The 20000-nt window shown below is 46.5% G+C and overlaps 3 protein-coding genes across 5 annotated transcripts in view; 1 reads left to right on the top strand and 2 right to left on the bottom strand.

The window, feature by feature from the left end:
* Positions 1 to 11086, top strand: part of LOC129096159 (double zinc ribbon and ankyrin repeat-containing protein 1-like) — a 15261-nt gene extending 4175 nt beyond the window's left edge. Inside the window, exons 11-20 of one of the 2 annotated variants that reach the window (XM_054604846.1) lie at positions 7694 to 7855; positions 7952 to 8186; positions 8272 to 8375; positions 8677 to 8760; positions 8871 to 8949; positions 9218 to 9258; positions 9354 to 9437; positions 9567 to 9694; positions 9915 to 9989; positions 10825 to 11086. In XM_054604846.1, the coding sequence (XP_054460821.1) occupies positions 7694 to 7855; positions 7952 to 8186; positions 8272 to 8375; positions 8677 to 8760; positions 8871 to 8949; positions 9218 to 9258; positions 9354 to 9437; positions 9567 to 9694; positions 9915 to 9989; positions 10825 to 10990 (1158 nt within the window). In that variant the 3' untranslated portion in view covers positions 10991 to 11086. Of the gene's footprint in view, positions 1 to 7693; positions 7880 to 7951; positions 8187 to 8271; positions 8376 to 8676; positions 8761 to 8870; positions 8950 to 9217; positions 9259 to 9353; positions 9438 to 9566; positions 9695 to 9914; positions 9990 to 10824 lie in introns of both variants that reach the window. The other variant, XM_054604845.1, reaches the window with a different exon arrangement.
* Positions 11087 to 11632: 546 nt separating this feature from the next.
* LOC129095553 (cysteine-rich protein 2-binding protein-like) overlaps positions 11633 to 20000 on the bottom strand; it is an 8718-nt gene continuing 350 nt past the window's right edge. The window contains 11 exon segments of the mRNA XM_054604047.1: positions 11633 to 12230; positions 12572 to 12762; positions 12965 to 13140; positions 13444 to 13577; positions 14499 to 15053; positions 15055 to 15089; positions 15180 to 15611; positions 16502 to 16674; positions 17275 to 17396; positions 17489 to 17610; positions 19588 to 19848. Of these exon segments, the coding sequence (XP_054460022.1) occupies positions 12057 to 12230; positions 12572 to 12762; positions 12965 to 13140; positions 13444 to 13577; positions 14499 to 15053; positions 15055 to 15089; positions 15180 to 15611; positions 16502 to 16674; positions 17275 to 17396; positions 17489 to 17610; positions 19588 to 19846 (2373 nt within the window). The 5' untranslated portion in view covers positions 19847 to 19848 and the 3' untranslated portion in view covers positions 11633 to 12056.
* LOC129096318 (protein PET117 homolog, mitochondrial) overlaps positions 19762 to 20000 on the bottom strand; it is a 2978-nt gene continuing 2739 nt past the window's right edge. The window contains exon 3 of one of the 2 annotated variants that reach the window (XM_054605074.1): positions 19762 to 19848. The gene's annotated coding sequence lies outside the window, so the exon portion shown is untranslated. Of the gene's footprint in view, positions 19858 to 20000 lie in introns of both variants that reach the window. The other variant, XM_054605073.1, reaches the window with a different exon arrangement.

Raw genomic sequence — 20000 nt, 5'->3', positions numbered from 1 at the left:
ACAAGAGACATAGTAAAAGAAAGACAAGATAAAAATAAAAAATGAAAATAAAAAAAACAAGTATTATAAATAAGCAATAAAAAACAGTAGAAAATCAACAATAACTGAAATATTATTTTTACAGACAGAAAAACTATTATAACTATTATTGTATTGCACAGGTTTTTATTGTCATGTATCATGTGGTCTGCTGGGAGCAGAGCTGGTTGTGTAACCTGACAGCAGCAGGAAGGAAGGACCTGCAGTACCTCTCCTTCACCACCGGGGGTGAAGCAGCCGGTGGTGAAGGAGCTGTACAGAGCTGCCAGGGCGTCCTGCATGGGGTGAGAGGTGTTGTTCATCAGGGATGACAGCTTGGCCATCACCCTCCTGTCTCCCACCACCTCCACCGTATCCAGTGGACACCCCAGCACACTGCTGGCCTTCCTGACAAGCTTGTTCAGTCTCTTCTTGTCGGCTGCTGAGATGCTGCTGCTCCAGCAGACCACTGCATAAAAGATGGCTGATGCCACCACAGAGTTGAAAAAGGTCCTCAGGAGTGCTCCCTGCACTCCAAAAGACCTCAGTCTCCTCAGCAGATACGGTCTGCTCTGACCCTTTTTATACAGTGAATTTGAATGATTAGTCCAGTCCAGTTTATTGTTCAGGTGAACACCCAGGTACTTATAAGATTGCACAATCTCAATGTCCTCTCCCTGGATGTTCACTGGTTCCGGAGGACAGTGTTTTCCCCGGCGGAAGTCCACCACCAGCTCTTTGGTTTCACCAGAGTTGATCTGGAGGCGGTTCCTCTGGCACCATCCTATGAAGTCCTGGTTCAGTTCTCTGTATTCCCTCTCATCGCCGGCGGAGATGAGGTGACGATGCAGAGTCATCAGAGAACTTTTGCAGGTGGCAGGTAGCAGAGTTATATGTGAAGTCTGATGTGTAGATGGAGAAGAGGAATGGAGCCAGAACGGTTCCTTGTGGGGCCCCCGTGCTGCAGGACACCAGGTCTGACTCACACTCCCCTATCCTCACATACTGTGGACGGTTGGTGAGGTAGTCCAGGATCCACGCAGCGAGGTGGTGGTCCACCCCGGTCTGCTCCAGCTTGTCCCTCAGAAGCAAAGGCTGGATGGTGTTGAAGGCACTGGAGAAGTCGAAGAACACGACTCTCACAGTGCTTCCAGCCTTTTCCAGGTGAGAAAGGCATCTTTGTAGCAGGTAGATGACAGCGTCATCCACCCCGATGCCAGGTTGGTAGGCGAACTGAAGAGGGTCCAAAGATGAGATCACCAGGGGGCGGAGGTGCACAAGGACCAGCCGCTCCAGGGTCTTCATCAGGTGGGATGTTAATGCCACCGGCCTGAAGCTGCTGAAGTCCTTGGCCCCCGGGGTCTTTGGGACTGGTACCACGCAGGACGTCTTCCATAGCTGTGGTACCCTCCCCAGCTTCAAGCTCAAGTTGAAGATGTGCTCCACTATCCTGCACAGCTGGTCTGCACAGGATCTGAGGAGCCTTGAGCTGATGCCGTCCGGACCCGTGGCTTTTCTCACCTTTATTCTCCTCAGTTCTTTTCTCACCTGGTTGATTGAGAGGGACAAGTTGGGGGATGGGGGCTGTGTGCTGTCGGTTGTTGGAGTGGGGGTGGGGGTGGGGTGTTGGAGGTGTGCAGTGTTTGAGGAGTGTGGAGGGGAGCCGAGTGTTGTGGAAAAGGGGGTGGAGGAGAAGGAAGAAGAGGGGGGTAATCCACAGGGGGTGCAGACGATGGGGGCTGCAGCGGCAGGGAGGTCTGGGTGGGGGAGGGGTGGGTGGCTGATCAAATCTGTTAAAGAATGAGTTCAGATCATTCACCCACTGTTGGTCCCCCACAGGTTGTTGGTTGGGCCCCTTGTGGCCAGACATGGCCTTGAGGCTCTTCCAGACTCCGCTGATGTTGTTCTGCTGCAGCTGATCCTCCATCTTCGACCTGTAGACATTTTTCCCCTCCCTGATCTTCCTCCTCAGCTCCCTCTGCACAGTCCTCAGCTCCTCCTTGTTTCCTGATCTAAAGACCCTCTTCTTCTCCTTGAGGAGGGTCTTTATCTCAGGATTGATCCAGGGTTTGCTGTTGGAAAAACACCGTACAGTCCTGGTGGGTACGGTGTTCTCCACACAGAAGGTTATGTAGTCCGTTATGGTGTCTGTGAGACCCTCGATGTCCTCCCCATGGGCATCACTGAACACTTCCCACACAGTCGAGTCGAAACAGTCCTTTAGAGCCTCCTCGGCTTCATCGGACCATCTTTTGACTGTGCGGGTCACAGCTGGCTGCCTGTGCACAAGAGGTTTGTACACAGGCTGGAGGTGCACCAGGTTGTGGTCAGATCTTCCCAGGGGAGGGAGGGGTGATGAAGTGTATGCCTCCTTGGTGTTGGCATACAGCAGGTCCAGGGTTCTGTTGTCTCTGGTGGGGCAGGTGATGTACTGGGTGAAGGTGGGCAGAGAGGAGGAGGAGGGCATGGTTAAAGTCACCAGAGAGGAGGAGGAGAGAGGAGAGAGGAGGAGGACATGGTTAAAGTCACCAGAGAGGAGGAGGAGGAGGGCATGGTTAAAGTCACCAGAGAGGAGGAGGAGGAGGACATGGTTAAAGTCACCAGAGAGGAGGAGGAGGAGGACATGGTTAAAGTCACCAGAGAGGAGGAGGAGGAGGACATGGAAGTCACCAGAGAGGAGGAGGAGAAGGACATGGTTAAAGTCACCAGAGAGGAGGAGGAGAAGGACATGGTTAAAGTCACCAGAGAGGAGGAGGAGGACATGGTTAAAGTCACCAGAGAGGAGGAGGAGGAGGACATGGTTAAAGTCACCAGAGAGGAGGAGGAGGACATGGTTAAAGTCACCAGAGAGGAGGAGGAGGGCATTGGGATGTTGTGTCAGCAGCCTGCTTGTCGCCGAGTGTATGACGTCACAGGCCGCTTCTCCGTCAGCAGAGGGGGGAACATACGCAGATATCATGATAACGTGCGAGAATTCCCTCGGTAAATATACCGGCCTCATGCTAACGGCCAACAGCTCAATGTCCTCTGTACAGGTCTGCTCCTTAACAGTGATGTGTCCAGAGTTACACCATCTATCATTAACACAGAGTTACACCATCTATCATTAACAAACACAGAGTTACACCATCTATCATTAACACAGAGTTACACCATCTATCATTAACAGAGTTACACCATCTATCATTAACACAGAGTTACACCATCTATCATTAACAGAGTTACACCATCTATCATTAACACAGAGTTACACCATCTATCATTAACAGAGTTACACCATCTATCATTAACACAGAGTTACACCATCTATCATTAACAGAGTTACACCATCTATCATTAACACAGAGTTACACCATCTATCATTAACAGAGTTACACCATCTATCATTAACACAGAGTTACACCATCTATCATTAACAGAGTTACACCATCTATCATTAACACAGAGTTACACCATCTATCATTAACAGAGTTACACCATCTATCATTAACAAACACAGAGTTACACCATCTATCATTAACAGAGTTACACCATCTATCATTAACAGAGTTACACCATCTATCATTAACACAGAGTTACACCATCTATCATTAACAAACAGAGTTACACCATCTATCATTAACACACACAGAGTTACACCATCTATCATTAACAGAGTTACACCATCTATCATTAACACAGAGTTACACCATCTACCATTAACACAGAGTTACACCATCTATCATTAACACACACAGAGTTACACCATCTATCATTAACAGAGTTACACCATCTATCATTAACAAACACAGAGTTACACCATCTATCATTAACATTACACCATCTATCATTAACACAGAGTTACACCATCTATCATTAACAGAGTTACACCATCTATCATTAACAAACACAGAGTTACACCATCTATCATTAACACAGAGTTACACCATCTATCATTAACAGAGTTACACCATCTATCATTAACACAGAGTTACACCATCTATCATTAACACAGAGTTACACCATCTATCATTAACAGAGTTACACCATCTATCATTAACACAGAGTTACACCATCTATCATTAACAGAGTTACACCATCTATCATTAACACAGAGTTACACCATCTATCATTAACAGAGTTACACCATCTATCATTAACACAGAGTTACACCATAACACAGAGTTACACCTCTATCATTAACAGAGTTACACCATCTATCATTAGTTACACCAACACAGAGTTACACCATCTATCATTAACAGAGTTACACCATCTATCATTAACACAGAGTTACACCATCTATCATTAACAAACAGAGTTACACCATCTATCATTAACACACACAGAGTTACACCATCTATCATTAACAGAGTTACACCATCTATCATTAACACAGAGTTACACCATCTACCATTAACACAGAGTTACACCATCTATCATTAACACACACAGAGTTACACCATCTATCATTAACAGAGTTACACCATCTATCATTAACAAACACAGAGTTACACCATCTATCATTAACAGAGTTACACCATCTATCATTAACACAGAGTTACACCATCTATCATTAACAGAGTTACACCATCTATCATTAGAGTTACACCAACACAGAGTTACACCATCTATCATTAACACAGAGTTACACCATCTATCATTAACAGAGTTACACCATCTATCATTAACACAGAGTTACACCATCTATCATTAACAGAGTTACACCATCTATCATTAACACAGAGTTACACCATCTATCATTAACACAGAGTTACACCATCTATCATTAACACAGAGTTACACCATCTATCATTAACACAGAGTTACACCATCTATCATTAACACAGAGTTACACCATCTATCAGTTACACCATCTACACACAGAGTTACACCATCTATCATTAACACAGAGTTACACCAGTTATTAACAAACACAGTTACACAGTTACACATCTATCATTAACACAGAGTTACACCATCTATCATTCACAAACACTGCCAGACCTCCTCCCTTCCTCTTACCCTCTCCGTCGTCCTGTCTGCCCGGATGATGCGGAATCTATCATTCCAGTGCAGCGTTGGTGTCCGGAGTCAGCTCCATGAGCCATGTCTCCGTGAACACCATGACGCTACACTCCCGGTACTCCCTCTGACGTGAACACCATGACGCTACACTCCCGGTATTCCTTCTGACGTGAACACCATGACGTCACACTCCCGGTATTCCCTCTGACGTGAACACCATGACTCCTCCCTTCCACACTCTCCGTGCATTACTCCCTCTGACGTGAACACCATGACGTCACACTCCCGGTACTCCCTCTGACGTGAACACCATGACGCTACACTCCCGGTATTCCTTCTGACGTGAACACCATGACGTCACACTCCCGGTACTCCCTCTGACGTGAACACCATGACGTCACACTCCCGGTATTCCTCTGACGTGAACACCATGACGTCACACTCCCGGTATTCCCTCTGACGTGAACACCATGACGTCACACTCCCGGTATTCCCTCTGACGTGAACACCATGACGCGTCACACTCCCGGTATTCCCTCTGACGTGAACACCATGACGTCACACTCCCGGTATTCCCTCTGATGTGAACACCATGACGTCACACTCCCGGTATTCCCTCTGACGTGAACACCATGACGTCACACTCCCGGTATTCCTTCTGACGTGAACACCATGACGTCACACTCCCGGTACTCCCTCTGACGTGAACACCATGACGTCACACTCCCGGTACTCCCTCTGATGTGAACACCATGACGTCACACTCCCGGTACTCCCTCTGATGTGAACACCATGACGTCACACTCCCGGTACTCCCTCTGACGTGAACACCATGACGTCACACTCCCGGTATTCCTTCTGACGTGAACACCATGACGTCACACTCCCGGTACTCCCTCTGATGTGAACACCATGACGTCACACTCCCGGTACTCCCTCTGATGTGAACACCATGACGTCACACTCCCGGTACTCCCTCTGATGTGAACACCATGACGTCACACTCCCGGTACTCCCTCTGATGTCTCCGTGAACACCATGACGTCACACTCCCGGTACTCCCTCTGATGGAGAGTCAGTGCTGATAGCTCGTCCATCTTGTTGGGGAGAGACCGTACGTTTCCCATGATGATGGAGGGGAGGACGGGTTTGAAACGTCTCCTCCTCCTCAGCTCACGGGGAACCTCGGGTCTCTCCTCCGGCAGCAGCAGCGCTAACAGCTGACCCCTGCTGACCCTTAGTGACCCCTGCTGACCCTTAGTGACCCCTGCTGACCCTTAGTGACCCCTGCTGACCCCTAGTGACCCCTGCTGACCCTTAGTGACCCTGCTGACCCCTGGTGACCCTTAGTGACCCTGCTGACCCCTGCTGACCCTTAGTGACCCTGCTGACCCCTGGTGACCCTTAGTGACCCTGCTGACCCCTGGTGACCCTTAGTGACCCCTGGTGACCCTGCTGATCCTTAGTGACCCCTGCTGACCCCTGCTGTAAACAAAGGGGGCCATGGCTGCGGGCTGAGACTCCGGGCACGGAGGTGAAAAGTGCAAAGATCTGCAGGTAGACCACGTGAAACTCTACGTGTCTCGCTGCCATACTGCACAAGTGTTTACAACAATTAAATAAGTAACAGAAAGTAACAGAAAAACAGAATGTAAAGGAAACGGCTCAGAGGTGAGCAGCAGCTGCTGTCAGTAGAATGATGTTCTTTAAACACAGCACTGAGTTCAGAAGCTGTAAACCGCTAACCAGCTGACTAAAGGTTAGCATGGTGCTGTGGACTGTTCTGTTAGAACATCTATAAACTACACTCTCTCAGTAGCACATGGCTAACCAGCTACATGCTAACCTCACTCAGCTAGCTGATGATTGTGTGTTAGCATCACAACAACATGCTCATAGTGTTTGATTAACTCAACACTACAGTTGACCAAATTAAATGTGAACACATCATTTGAACAATACAAAAAAAAGAATTAAAAAGAAATACTGAATAGAGCTCTAAAGCATCATGTAGCTCAGTCATGTTAGTGTTAGCTGTTAGCTCTGTTAGTTAGCAGGACTGCTGCTAACAGAAGCTAACGGCTAACATTAAGGGATCAGTGGCAGAAACCAAATCCCTGGTTTCACCTTAACAAATAACACATTCTTTGTCCATTTGGCTTCCAACACACATTAAAACCCAGCGCACAGAGAACATCTGGTTTAATATAATCTAGTTTCTGGTTCTCTGGTAGCCTCAATGCTAACTGCTGCTAAAACCCACAATGTCTCTACAACTGTTCAATAAACAACATACAACATGTTGGAGCTAGGCTAACAGTTTCCCCCTGATCCCAGTCTTTGTGCTAAGCTAAGCTAAACATCCTGGATCTATTTCTACACACTGCTGACTCTTGAGACAGAAAGGAGGATGACTTCATCAATGTTGGACTGTAAATGTATTACTTTGTGGTAACTGTACATTTGTACTCTGAAATTAATGCTAGCCTGCTAGCTAACGTTAGTCATTGTAGCTCATTCTTTTGTTGATTTAAATTGATGTTATATATCTACATTTATATCTATATTCATGGAGCGAGGAGTGCAGTTTATCCTTATGTCCAGGCTTTTGCTAAGCTGTGTGGAGAGTGAAGCATTGTGGGTAATGAAGTGCTGTGTGTGCTTCTAGCCCGGCCATGCAGCCAGCTGTGTGGTTTGTCGGCGTTGTGGAGCTAGTGGACACCTGTACGCCTTCTACTGCGCAGCCTGTGGCGGCCTGCTGGAGGCCCCGCCCCCGCCCACATCCCGGATGAACATCACGCAACCTGTCAGGGGACGCGCCACCGACCAGGTACGCTTCACCGCCACCGACCAGGTACGCTGCAGTGCTGACATCATGACATTCATTATAAAAACATGACACAGACACTGTTCTCTACCTGAGCAGGCTTCAGCCACAACTTCCCATGATGCCACCTGGCAAGCCACGCCCTCATCCGGCCCCGCCCCCAGAACAAAGATAGCCACACCCACTGCTGAGCAGTCCACACAGACTGTTGGACTCTATTACCCATCAGCCACAGAGCTTCAGAGGAAGGAAACACAGGCAATGCTTCAACTCAGCAAACAGCAGACGACCAGAGACCGCCAACCACTACTGACCGCCATCAGTCCTGGTAGAGGTAAAATACTACTACTAGTACTACTAGTACTACTGGTACTACTAGAGGAGGTGGTCTTCTGGACTGAACCCGTCTGTGTCTCCAGGTTTCTGGAGGAAGCAGCTGGATCACCTGTGTGCTCACCTGAGGAGCTACGCTCAGAACAACGCCCCCTTCAGGACTCTGCTGGGTGAACCTCGTCTGGGCCAGGTAAGCCTCACCTCACCTGTACTCAATGACATCACCTGTGTGATTATTTAAACTGAGACTGGTCCTGAATCAGTCTCAGTCTAGTCCTGATCCTCTATAGACCTCCGTCAGTAAACAGACCATCAGAGAGAAGATGTTCTGTTTCTATAAAACTCTATATTATTCTTAAAGCTTGTCACCGTGAACATCTGACCAGGTGACCTTGATCACCTGACCAGGTGACCCTGATCACCTGACCAGGTACAGACAGTGCTGTGCTGGACCTCCTGTGTGTCAGGTGACGTGCTGTGTCTCTCTTCAGATGGTCTCTGCTGTGATTCAAGAAGATCGTTACGAAGTCAGCGTGACTGTCAGCTTCGTGTCAGCCGGACGAGAAGAACGTCAGGTGTGTTGTGGAACATGGAACCTGTAGAACCGGGTTTTTATGGTTCCCTGTGTTTCATGAGTGTTTCATGAGTGAAGACAGTGAAGACACTTCCCTGTGTTTGTTCTCAGGTGGATCCGGCAGGTCCTGCAGGTCGGACTGAGACTCTGAGCATGGTGACGGAGCGATCAGCCGACAGCAGCAGTCTGAGTGAGAACCAACACTTCACATGTTCCCCCATTATCAAACCTCAGAACCAAGAACCAAACCGCCATGCTGCACCGTTTAAAGCCGCCGGCAGACAGAACGTCAGCTACGGCGGCCTGGACGGTCCAAAATACACATTGAATGGGGTTGTGGCTTTTCTGATGTTCATCAGTTCATTCCATAAAGAGTTTCTGAAGCTAATGCTAACGATGCTAATGGTTCCTTTAAAAGATGGATTTGCATCATGTGGTTTGGTTTGTGTGTCTGACAGGAAGTGACCCTCCCAAACCGAACCGGACCCCCAAACCTCCGGTAAGAAACCAGACAGGAACTTCCTCATCACTTGACTTCTGCTGCTGTTCAGTCACAGATGAAAGCTCCTCTCTGATTGGTCCTTCTGGTTCCAGGTGAGGGACGTTCAGCTGCTGAAGGAGCTGGGTCCGGGTCCGGGTCGAGGTCAGATCAGCGTCGTCCAGCAGCTCCTGGATCAGGTACGAGTCTCTGCAGCCAATCAGCACTCTGATACACCAAACGCTGCTCCCTGATTGGTCGATACTATTGCTATCTCTCCTGACATAGCTGACACTGATCGGTCCGTCTGTTCCCTCCTTGACCATCAGGGGGCGGACCCCTCCTGCTGCGACGGTGACGGTCGTCATGCCTTGGCGGTTGCCGTGGTGAACGGTCACCATGAAGCACTTCCTGTTTTAGTGCAGCGAGGAGCCGACGTGGACCAGCAGTCCGGACGGTGAGAGGAGGTCATGAAGATCTCACTGAACCAAGGAGTATGAGGACTGGTACGACTAAAATGTCTTCTTCTTCTTCTTCTTCTTCTTCTTCTTCTTCTTCTTCTTCTTCTTCTTCTTCTTCTTCTTCTTCTTCCTCCTCCTCTTCCTCTTCTTCCTCCTCTTCCTCCTCCTCTTCTTCCTCCTCTTCTTCTTCTTCCTCTTCCTCCTCCTCCTCCTCAGGATGAAGAACACTGCTCTACATGAAGCTGCAGCTCTGGGCTCTGAAGGTCTGAAGGGGGCTCAGGTCCTGCTCAGGTATGAAACACCTGGTGCACCTGTACTAGTACCACTACTATACTACAACTACTACTATACTACTACTATACTACTATACTACTACTATACTACAACTACTACTATACTACTACTATACTACTATACTACTACAGGTATTAAACACCTGGTCCATTCAACTGAACTGTACTACTACTACAACTTCTATACTACTAATACTATAACACTACTAGTACTACTACTACTATACTACTAGTTCTACTACTATACTACAGGAATTAAACACCTGGTCCAACTGTACTACTACTACTACTACTAATACTAATAACTAAAGACACAAAACAACTACAAAGGGACATAAAGAACCATATATAAAATATATAAATTATATAAAATATATAAATTATATAAAATATATAAAATATATCAATTATATCAATTATATAAAATATATAAATGATGTAAAATATATAAACTATATAAAATATATACATTATATAAAATATATAAACTATATAAAATATATACATTATATAAAATATATACATTATATAAAATATATAAATTATATAAGATATATAAATTATGTAAAATATATAACATATATAAATTATATAGAATATATAAAATATATTAAATATATAAATTATATAAGATATATAAATTGTATAAATTATGTAAAATATATAAAATATATAAATTAAATTAAATATATAAAATATATAAATGTCTCAGAAAACTCGTTTTATAAAATGTTTCTTTTTAAACGCTTCAGTTCATCTGAAAACCAGCTCCTGATTGGTTGGACAGGTTTCGACAGGTGTTCAGGTGTTATTGGGTTCCTCTCATTCCTCAGCTTTGGGGCCGGCGTGCGGCGGAGGAACGCCGGCGGTCAGACGGCGTACGACGTGGCGGTGACGTCCGGATGTGACCTCACGGTGTCTCTGCTGGCGGCGCGGACCGGACTGGACCTGCTGGGAAGACTGGGAAAACCCAGAGGGAACCCGGATGTTTCCAGTTAGAGCCATCTGCCTCCACTGGTGTTCATCTCATCCACATGTTGGAACATCTGGACCAACAATAGCTCGATATGAGATATTGACATGTTATTTTTGTTTTAGGAGCTCAATATAAATATATATATATTATTTATATATATAAATAATATATATTATTTATATATATAAATAATATATATTATTTATATATATATATTATATATATATAAATATATATATTATATATATATATATTTATATATATATAAATATATATATTATTTATATATATATATTATATAAATAATATATATATCTATAATTAAAATGTATATATATAATATTAAATACCTGTTCATTGTAACAATGAGACGCAGCTGCATCACTCAAACAGCATTATGGTGATATTGCAGTTATTGGGACAGATCTAATTAAATCAACATAAAGTACCAATCTTTTTAGACTTCTAGTACACATAGTACTCATTATAGTAATAGTACTCTACTCATTTAAATACTGTTTGCTGGATACTGAAGGCTGGGAATGTGTCGCTTCATCTAAAAATAAAGTTATGTTGATGAACGTCTGTGTTTGGTGAGGAAACTGAATCAGGAGTTTATATCATTTATTACATTTTTATTATTCATAATATTTATTTATGTTCTGAAGCTGAACTTCTATGTTGAATCTCTTTATTTTAACAGCTGATCAGTGTCACAGCTGCTGGATGAACTGCAGAGTGATTGAAGGAGAAGTTTCATTATTGGATTCATTTTGTTTTAATAGAAAACTGAAGCACGAGACAAAAGATGATGAAACACAGTCGTTAATGGAACCAGACTTCATTCTGGTGTTTGTTTTACTGATGACGATGCGTTCTTCTCCTGAAGAACGACGTCACCGTCCAGATGTTCTCAACTATCGTTTAGGTTGTACATTTCACCAAAGGTCACAAAAATACGGCTCAATTATATATTTTCAGTGTTTGGGGCTCCAGCAGTCTGGAAACCTGCCTCCCCCCCTTCAGCAGCTACTGTCCCGCTGCCTTTGAGCCAGGCATCGTGCTGCAGACTGAATCCCCGTCGGTGTCTCAGCGTCTGAGCCGGAGGAAGAAGGCGTGCCGGCACTCAGTGCTGTCCACCGGGTAGTACTTATCGTAGAAGTCCAGGATGTACTCCTCCGCCTTGAAACCAAACTTCTGGTACAGCAGCATGGCGGCGTTACTGGCCGACACGTGCAGAGTCACGTCTTTCCCCATGCACGTCTGGAAGACACAACGTGTTACAGGCTCGTTAGGGGACAGGAAGTGTTACGTTACATCAACGCCGTGTTCGGTCCGATGACTCATCTTTATCAGGAGTCAATATTCAGGAAAGACATACGATCAGGAAATCAGCATCAATGCTTTCTATTCAGAGTTCTACGATAATGATGCACTGTGAACAGCTAGCTAACGTTAGCTGGTTAAAGTTAGCTACTAAACATTAGCAAAATGAGAATATTTAGACACATGTTGAAACGGGATTCTAGCAGCCAGCTGGTCGCCTCCATGCTGGTTTCAGATGGTCCTCAGGTGCACAGACGGTCTGACCTCCGGAGCCTCACCTGGATCAGGTGGTAGATCATGAAGGTGCCGATGCCGGCTCTCCTCCACTCAGGATGGACCAGCAGGAAGGAGATGTAGGCCTCGTTGTACTTCACGTCAGGAACCATGAATCCAAAACCAACAACAACCTTCTTATAGAGGACCACCACACTGAAGTCTGGGTACTGGAGGCACTCCGACAAGTCCACACCTGGAGGGGAGGGGGAGAAGGAGGTTTTCTGTTACGTTTTTTATCTTTTAATACACTTGAACAAGAGAAGACCACTTTATTATATATATATATATTTATATATATATATATATATATATATATATATATAATAAAGTAAATATTGTTGAGATAGGAGGTCCTCTCTAACCAGACTATCTGGACCTCGTTCTGAAGGTGCTACCTGGCCAGAAGTTGTCGTGACACATGGCGTTGACGGAGGGGATGTGGTTCGGACGGACGTAGCAGTAGTCGATGGGGGCGCTGGGTTCAGGGGTCCAGTCGGTCTCCGTCCTGTGAGGGTGGGATCTGATCTCCTCCAACAACCGGAGCTTCACCGGACGAGACTCATAGTCCCTCCTGAGACACAAACACAGGAACCTGGTTTACCTGAAGGAGGGTTCAGGACTCTCTCTAAATGGAACCTGGTTTACCTGAAGGAGGGTTCAGGTCTCTCTCTAAATGGAACCTGGTTTACCTGAAGGAGGGTTCAGGACTCTCTCTAAATAGAACCTGGTTTACCTGAAGGAGGGTTCAGGTCTCTCTCTAAATGGAACCTGGTTTACCTGAAGGACCTGAAGGAGGGTTCAGGACTCTCTCTAAATAGAACCTGGTTTACCTGAAGGAGGGTTCAGGTCTCTCTCTAAATAGAACCTGGTTTACCTGATGTAGGGCTTCAGGATGCGGGCGGTGTATGGACTCTTGATGGTCTGGTCTGAACTGGTCTCTGCTCCCATCAGTCGGCGCCAGAAGGACACAGAATGCTGCTGGAAGCCTCTTCTGCTGGAGAGGTTGGTCTGCACACAAACACAGAACACATCAGAGTTCTTCATCCTCTGTTAAAAACATCTGGTTCTATCTTTAGAGCTCCTGATGGCATCTGCAAGATTCCACCGAGCTCAAGTGGAAACAACCAATCAGAGTGGAGGATTCGTTTATCACACCTGTCAATCACTGCTGGTGAAGCTCTGAACTCCAATGAATCCAGATTCTGTGACTGCACGTTGTTTGTGAGCCAAAAACAAGCCCCGCCCACTCTAAACATTAGAACAGTAAAGAGCCTGGTTTTTAATTTACCTTCAGTTGACACTTACTACTTTTACTAATAGCTGATCAATGATGATCCATATCGTCAGATACAGATCCCTTTGATGTTAGATTATAGCAGCTGGTCTACAAGGATCCAGAATATTGTTACTAGCATCATAATGTAACTGAACTGAACCTCCGTTCGATAGCCGTTAGCGGTGCTGCTAACGCTACTAGCTCTCCTCCTGTTAGCCGTGCTGCTAACGTTACTAGCTCTCCTCCTGTTAGCCGTGCTGCTAACGTTACTAGCTCTCCTCCTGTTAGAGGTGCTGCTAACGTTACTAGCTCTCCTCCTGTTAGCCATGCTGCTAACGTTACTAGCTCTCCTCCTGTTAGAGGTGCTGCTAACGTTACTAGCTCTCCTCCTGTTAGAGGTGCTGCTAACGTTACTAGCTCTCCTCCTGTTAGAGGTGCTGCTAAGCTCTCCTCCTGTTAGAGGTGCTGCTAGCTAGCTCTCCTGTTGGTTTAAACACAGGTTGGTTGTTTACAATGTAACATTACCAGAGATCAGAGACTAGAAACATAAATGACGTCCTGATCTCATGTTTTACTGAATATTGGAGGATAATGATCGTCAGTAAAACTTTATTTACACTGAGGTGGTTAACGGTAATCTGTGATGAAGGTACCTGGAAGCGATCGAGAATACACATCTCCTGACTGGTGGTGCAGTACTTCCCCATGACTCCACCCTGCACCCCCGTCCCCACGGCGCCGTAGATCCCTCCCACCAGGCTGAGGGTGGCGCTGACCACCCGGTCGATGTCCAGCAGGGGGAGCCCTCTCTGCCTCTTGGCCTGGCGGACCAGCAGCTTCCTGTGGAGGCGGTTGGCCTGCGGGGTGACGTCCAGGGCCAGCGGGCAGGCGTCCAGCCGCCGCAGCAGCATCCTCTCCTCATACAGGCTGAGGGAGGTGAAGCGAGGAGTCTGGATGGCGCCGCCGGCTCCATCTGCTTTCTCAGGATGAGTGATCCTCCTCCGCTCCGGTCCTCCTGCTCCAGCACCTCCCCCCGCCGAGAGAGACGGACCCTCGGCGCGTCCCACCGGCTCCTCAAAGTCGTCGTGGCGCTGCAGGCCGTCATCGTCCTCACTCTCCGCCTCACGTTTGATGTGCGGCGGCGCCGGCCGGAGCTTCTTGCGGGCGAGGAGGTTGGTGCGAGGAGGCGGGACGTACTCCATCCCGGGGGTCGATCATCCCCTCCGTCTCCATCTCCTCGTCGTCTGGAGGAGCATCAGCGTTCACGTCACATATCTACGTAGGACATGTTCATTTCTATGTAGAGGAACTCCAGCAGGACAACCCCGACTCACCGTGGAACAGCGCCTGTGGCGGCATGGCGTCCGGGATCAGGTCGGCCTCCGACAGCAGACTGGGCGTCGCCGAATGAGACGCCGGCGTCCCCGGAGCGGAGAAGTCCGGTGAAGGCGAAGGCGACGGGCTGGTGAGCGGCGTTCGGTCCGATGAGCTGAGGGAGGAGAAATCGATGACCTCACCTTTCTCCAGGACGAGGTCGGCCCGCCGCCCGCCGCCCCCGCGGCCTCCTACCAGTTTGACCGGCGTGGAGGAGGCGCTGCGGTCGGTGTAGCCGCCCACCGCCTCCTTCTGAGCCCGCCGGATGTCTTTAGCCTCCTGTGTGCGGCTACGCTTCTCCTTCAGCTGGATGGCGTTCTCCACCGGGTTTCTGACTCCACGTTTCCTCAGGCCCTCCACCGTGATGATCGGCTCCAGGGCAGGTTTGGAGGCTGCAGGTGAAAACATCCGGGGAGAGTCGTCTCTAGTCATTCTACTATAGTCATTGCTGCTTTCATAAGTAGTCTTATTGTTTCCTTGGTTACTCCGCTTACTACTGTGATTATATGAATCATTTATGTCATAAACACTGAATGTGTTGTATCTGTTATGCTGTTCATTCTGGTCACATGACATCTATTGACTTCTGTCCATCCTGAGAGAAGGATGTAAGGACAGAGGAGGTGAGGGTCTAAGGACAGAGGAGGTGAGGGTGTAAGGACAGAGGATGTGAGGGTCTAAGGACAGAGGATGTGAGGGTGTAAGGACAGAGGATGTGAGGGTGTAAGGACAGAGGATGTGAGGGTGTAAGGACAGAGGAGGTGAGGGTGTAAGGACAGAGAGGGTGTAAGGACAGAGGAGGTGAGGGTGTAAGGACAGAGGAGGTGAGGACAGAGGGTGTAAGGACAGAGGATGTGAGGGGTAAGGACAGAGGATGTGAGGGTGTAAGGACAGAGGATGTGAGGGTGTAAGGACAGAGGATGTGAGGGTGTAAGGAGAGGATGTGAGGGTCTAAGGACAGAGGAGGTGAGGGTGTAAGGACAGAGGATGTGAGGGTGTAAGGACAGAGGAGGTGTAAGGACAGAGGAGTGTAAGGACAGAGGATGTGAGGGTGTAAGGACAGAGGAGGTGAGGGTGTAAGGACAGAGGAGGGAGGATGTGGTGTAAGGACAGAGTGAGGTGAGGGTGTAAGGACAGAGGATGTGAGGGTGTAAGGACAGAGGAGGTGTACAGATTGTAAAGCCCTCTGAGGTGAACTTGTGATTTGTGATTTTGGGCTCTACAACATGAACTGAATCTCTACCACATCTGGACCGAGCTCTGCTGGATCGGTGCCGGTTACCTTTGGCCCTGGTAGAGGATTTGTCCGCCTCTGGACGCAGAGTTGGAGGTCTGTTCTGGACCAGCTTCCACCAGCCCGGCTCGCCAAACTCCTGCGCTCCAGACCGGAAGAAGGTGGGACTGCCGACCGACAGGCAGCCGGCCACCGTGCTCCACCAGGTCGACGTCTTCTTCCTGTGGAGGAAACAGTCACCGGGTCAAACACTGGAGTTACTCAGGTAGTGACATCAGGGGTCAAAGGGGTCAAACACATTAACTTCATGTTAACATTTAATCCTTCAGTCGTAGCGTCCATGAGAAGATGTTCTTGAGATGTTTTAAATGAAGCCATGTGTTCATCAGAACACCAACAGAGCGTGTGGTCACATGACCAGCAGAGTAATAAAGGTATATGAAAGTATGAATGAAAGTATGAATGAAAGTATAAATTAAAGTATGAATTAAAGTATAAATTAAAGTATGAATTAAAGTGAATGAAAGTATAAATGAAAGTATGAATGAAAGTATAAATGAAAGTATGAATGAAAGTATGAATGAAAGTATAAATGAAAGTATGAATTAAAGTATGAATGAAAGTATATGAATGAATGAAAGTATGAATGAAAATGTAGTATGAATGAAAGTATGAATGAAAGTATGAATGAAAGTATGAATGAAAGTATAAATGAAAGTATGAATGAAAGTATAAATTAAAGTATGAATTAAAGTATGAATTAAAGTATAAATGAGTATAAATTAAAGTATGAATTAAAGAATAAATAGAGTTAGAGTGACCTTGTTCCCAGCAGGAAGTTCCAGTGTCGACCAATGAAAGCACAGATGTCCTCCTTCCACCTGAAGTAGCCCTGACGGCCCGTCCCCTCCAGAGACAGGTTGTACATGGCCAACATGACCACCTGACACACACACACACACACACACATTAATAATCCACACACATCACATCACATCACATCAGTGTGTGAGTGAGTGTGATACTGTAGTCTACCTGCTGCCAGGTGAGTCTCATCCTCTCAAAGCTCTCCTTCCCGTCCTCGGAGCAGTCGCAGCAGATGAACTTGAAGAAGTTGTCTCCTTTCAGGTAGCTGGGCTGCTCCGCTCTGAGCTGAGCTGAAACACAGACACAAGCTGCTGTTTGACCTCTGAACTCTAAAGAACCTGAACAGGAACACTCAACAGAGTGCCATGTTACTACCTGTACTATACTACTATACACACTAACTAGAAGTCTTTAGATGTTTGTCTACATAATGCCACCGTTGTCTTTATGAGCATAAAGTATGTGTAACCAGGAAGTCTACCGCTCCCGTATCCTGTGGTCCTGTTTGGATATAGCTTGATGCAGTAAAGGATCCCGGACAGCGCTGACGGGATGAATATCCTGGTCAGGTGACTTCCTGTTTCCAACTTGATTTTCTTGATCCACTTCCCCCCTCTTCTCCACCAGTGGTGTGGTAAATGAATGAACTCATCCAGTGACTGAACTGAATTCCTCTTTATTTATTATATTTTCCCGCTGACATCTGATGAAAATGTATTTATCTCAGATATTCTAAAGACATATACACACGTGATATTTTTCTCGACCTAGTTTAGGATGACTTGGAGGTGTGCTTGGGATCATTGTCTTGCTGGAGAGTCCAATGATCACCAAGGTTTAATTTGCCAACAGAAGGCATCACCTTCCTCTTTAAAATGCCCTGGTATTTCTGGGAGTCCATGATGCCAGGTTGCCAGTTCCTGCCGCAGAAAAACAGCCCCACATCATCAATGACCCGCCTCCATGCTTGACCGTGGGGATGGTATTCTTCTGGTCAGAAGCCTTTCGCACGCCAGACATACCGCTGGTCCATATGTCCAAACAGTTCCAGTCTGGTTTCATCAGTCCATAGAACTGTCTCCCAAAACTCTGTCGTCTTATCCACATTCCTCCTGGCATATTCTAGTGGACTTCTGATGTTCCTTGTGGTGAAGAGTGGAGTGCGTCTTGGAGTCCGGCCATGAAGTCCTTGTTTATTCAGTGCACGTCTTACAGTTGCCACTGAAGCACTAGTACCAGCCTCCATCAGGTCATCCTGTAGGTGTCTTGCAGTCACACGGGGGTTTCTCTTAGTTGTTCTAAGTTTCTAAGGGCCCTTGATGAAATGTTGGGCTTTCTTCCACGGCCAGGCAGGTTTGCAGCTGTTCCATAAGTATTAAACTTCCTTATAATGCTCCCAAAGGCCCTTCAGGTGTGATGAAATAATCTCCTCTCAGCTTTTGTGGAAGCTCCTTTGTCTTTCCCATGTTTGCAGCTCACCTTGAATCCCTTCATGGGTGGGGTTTATATCTGCATCCCAGCTGAAGCAAATGAAGGATCATTATAGAGTTCCTAAAGGCTTCATTATGTTTCAACTCCACTTTAGGCCATAAAAACAGCTTTAAAAACAACAATATTATATCAGGGTTAACAAAATATACTGTTAAACACAAATACTATATCATGCATTTTCTGTGTTGATTTTATGTATCACTCAACTCATAAAGGAGTCATCTGAAGCAGAATCTTTAATTGATAAATCCTTAAAATCTTTGGGGGTTGAATATTTCTGATTGCAACTTCACACACATATACATATATACATACATACATACATACATACATACATATATATGTATGTTTTAAATTGATGTCATGATGAAATATCGAATAGAGTTCTTGGTTTAAACTTGTTTCTCGTGGTTCCTTCACGCAGATCGAGCTCCTACATAAGGTCTTATGCTTTAAAAACAGATGGTTCTTGTTACATCACAACTCTGTATACTAAATGTTAGTGAACAGTCTAATCCAACACTACATTGACTCCAACACTGCATTGCTCCATAATACAGCAGTGATGCCCCGAGAGGACACCAGGAGAACTACTCCATGAAGCAAATATGAGAAAATGGATCAATGTGGTGGAAAATTAAAGCCTGATATGATAGAATGAATTACTTTATGCTGTGATGGTTTTAATAGTTTTCAGGGAACATTTTGTCTGAATGTGTTTTGGAGTCACAGTTTATCAGAGATTAGAGCTCTAACAGGTGTCCTCGGTCACTCACCTGCAGGGACCCACTTGTGGCAGCGGTCGCAGTAGAAGGACATGTCCTCGCAGGCCCAGCCTCCGTCGGCCTCCTCGCCCACGTCGCTGGTCAGAGAGTCTCCGCTCTGGTCATGTGACAGGTCCACTGAGCCCTGGTCCTCGGACTCCACGATCAGCAGGGTCTCCCCCTCCACCTCCCCCTCCTCCAGGCCCTCCGAGGCCGACGTGCAGGCCGCCTCGTCCTCACCTCCAGCCAGCTGCTCGCTGCTGCTGTCCATCACTGACACACCTGTACAGGTAAACATCAGGGGAGTCGCTTCTGGATCCTCAGCAGCTTCTCTGAGAAGACTGAACGTCTCTTCAGCAGACTTCACAGAACTGCATCAATGTAGTGAACGTTGATAGAAGAGAAAACTCTTGATTCAGCAGTAA

The sequence above is a fragment of the Anoplopoma fimbria genome, chromosome 9 (genome assembly GCF_027596085.1).
Source record: "Anoplopoma fimbria isolate UVic2021 breed Golden Eagle Sablefish chromosome 9, Afim_UVic_2022, whole genome shotgun sequence".
NCBI lineage: Eukaryota > Metazoa > Chordata > Actinopteri > Perciformes > Anoplopomatidae > Anoplopoma > Anoplopoma fimbria.
The sequence above is the reverse complement of the archived record's forward strand: the minus strand, read 5'-3'. Positions and strand labels throughout refer to the sequence as shown.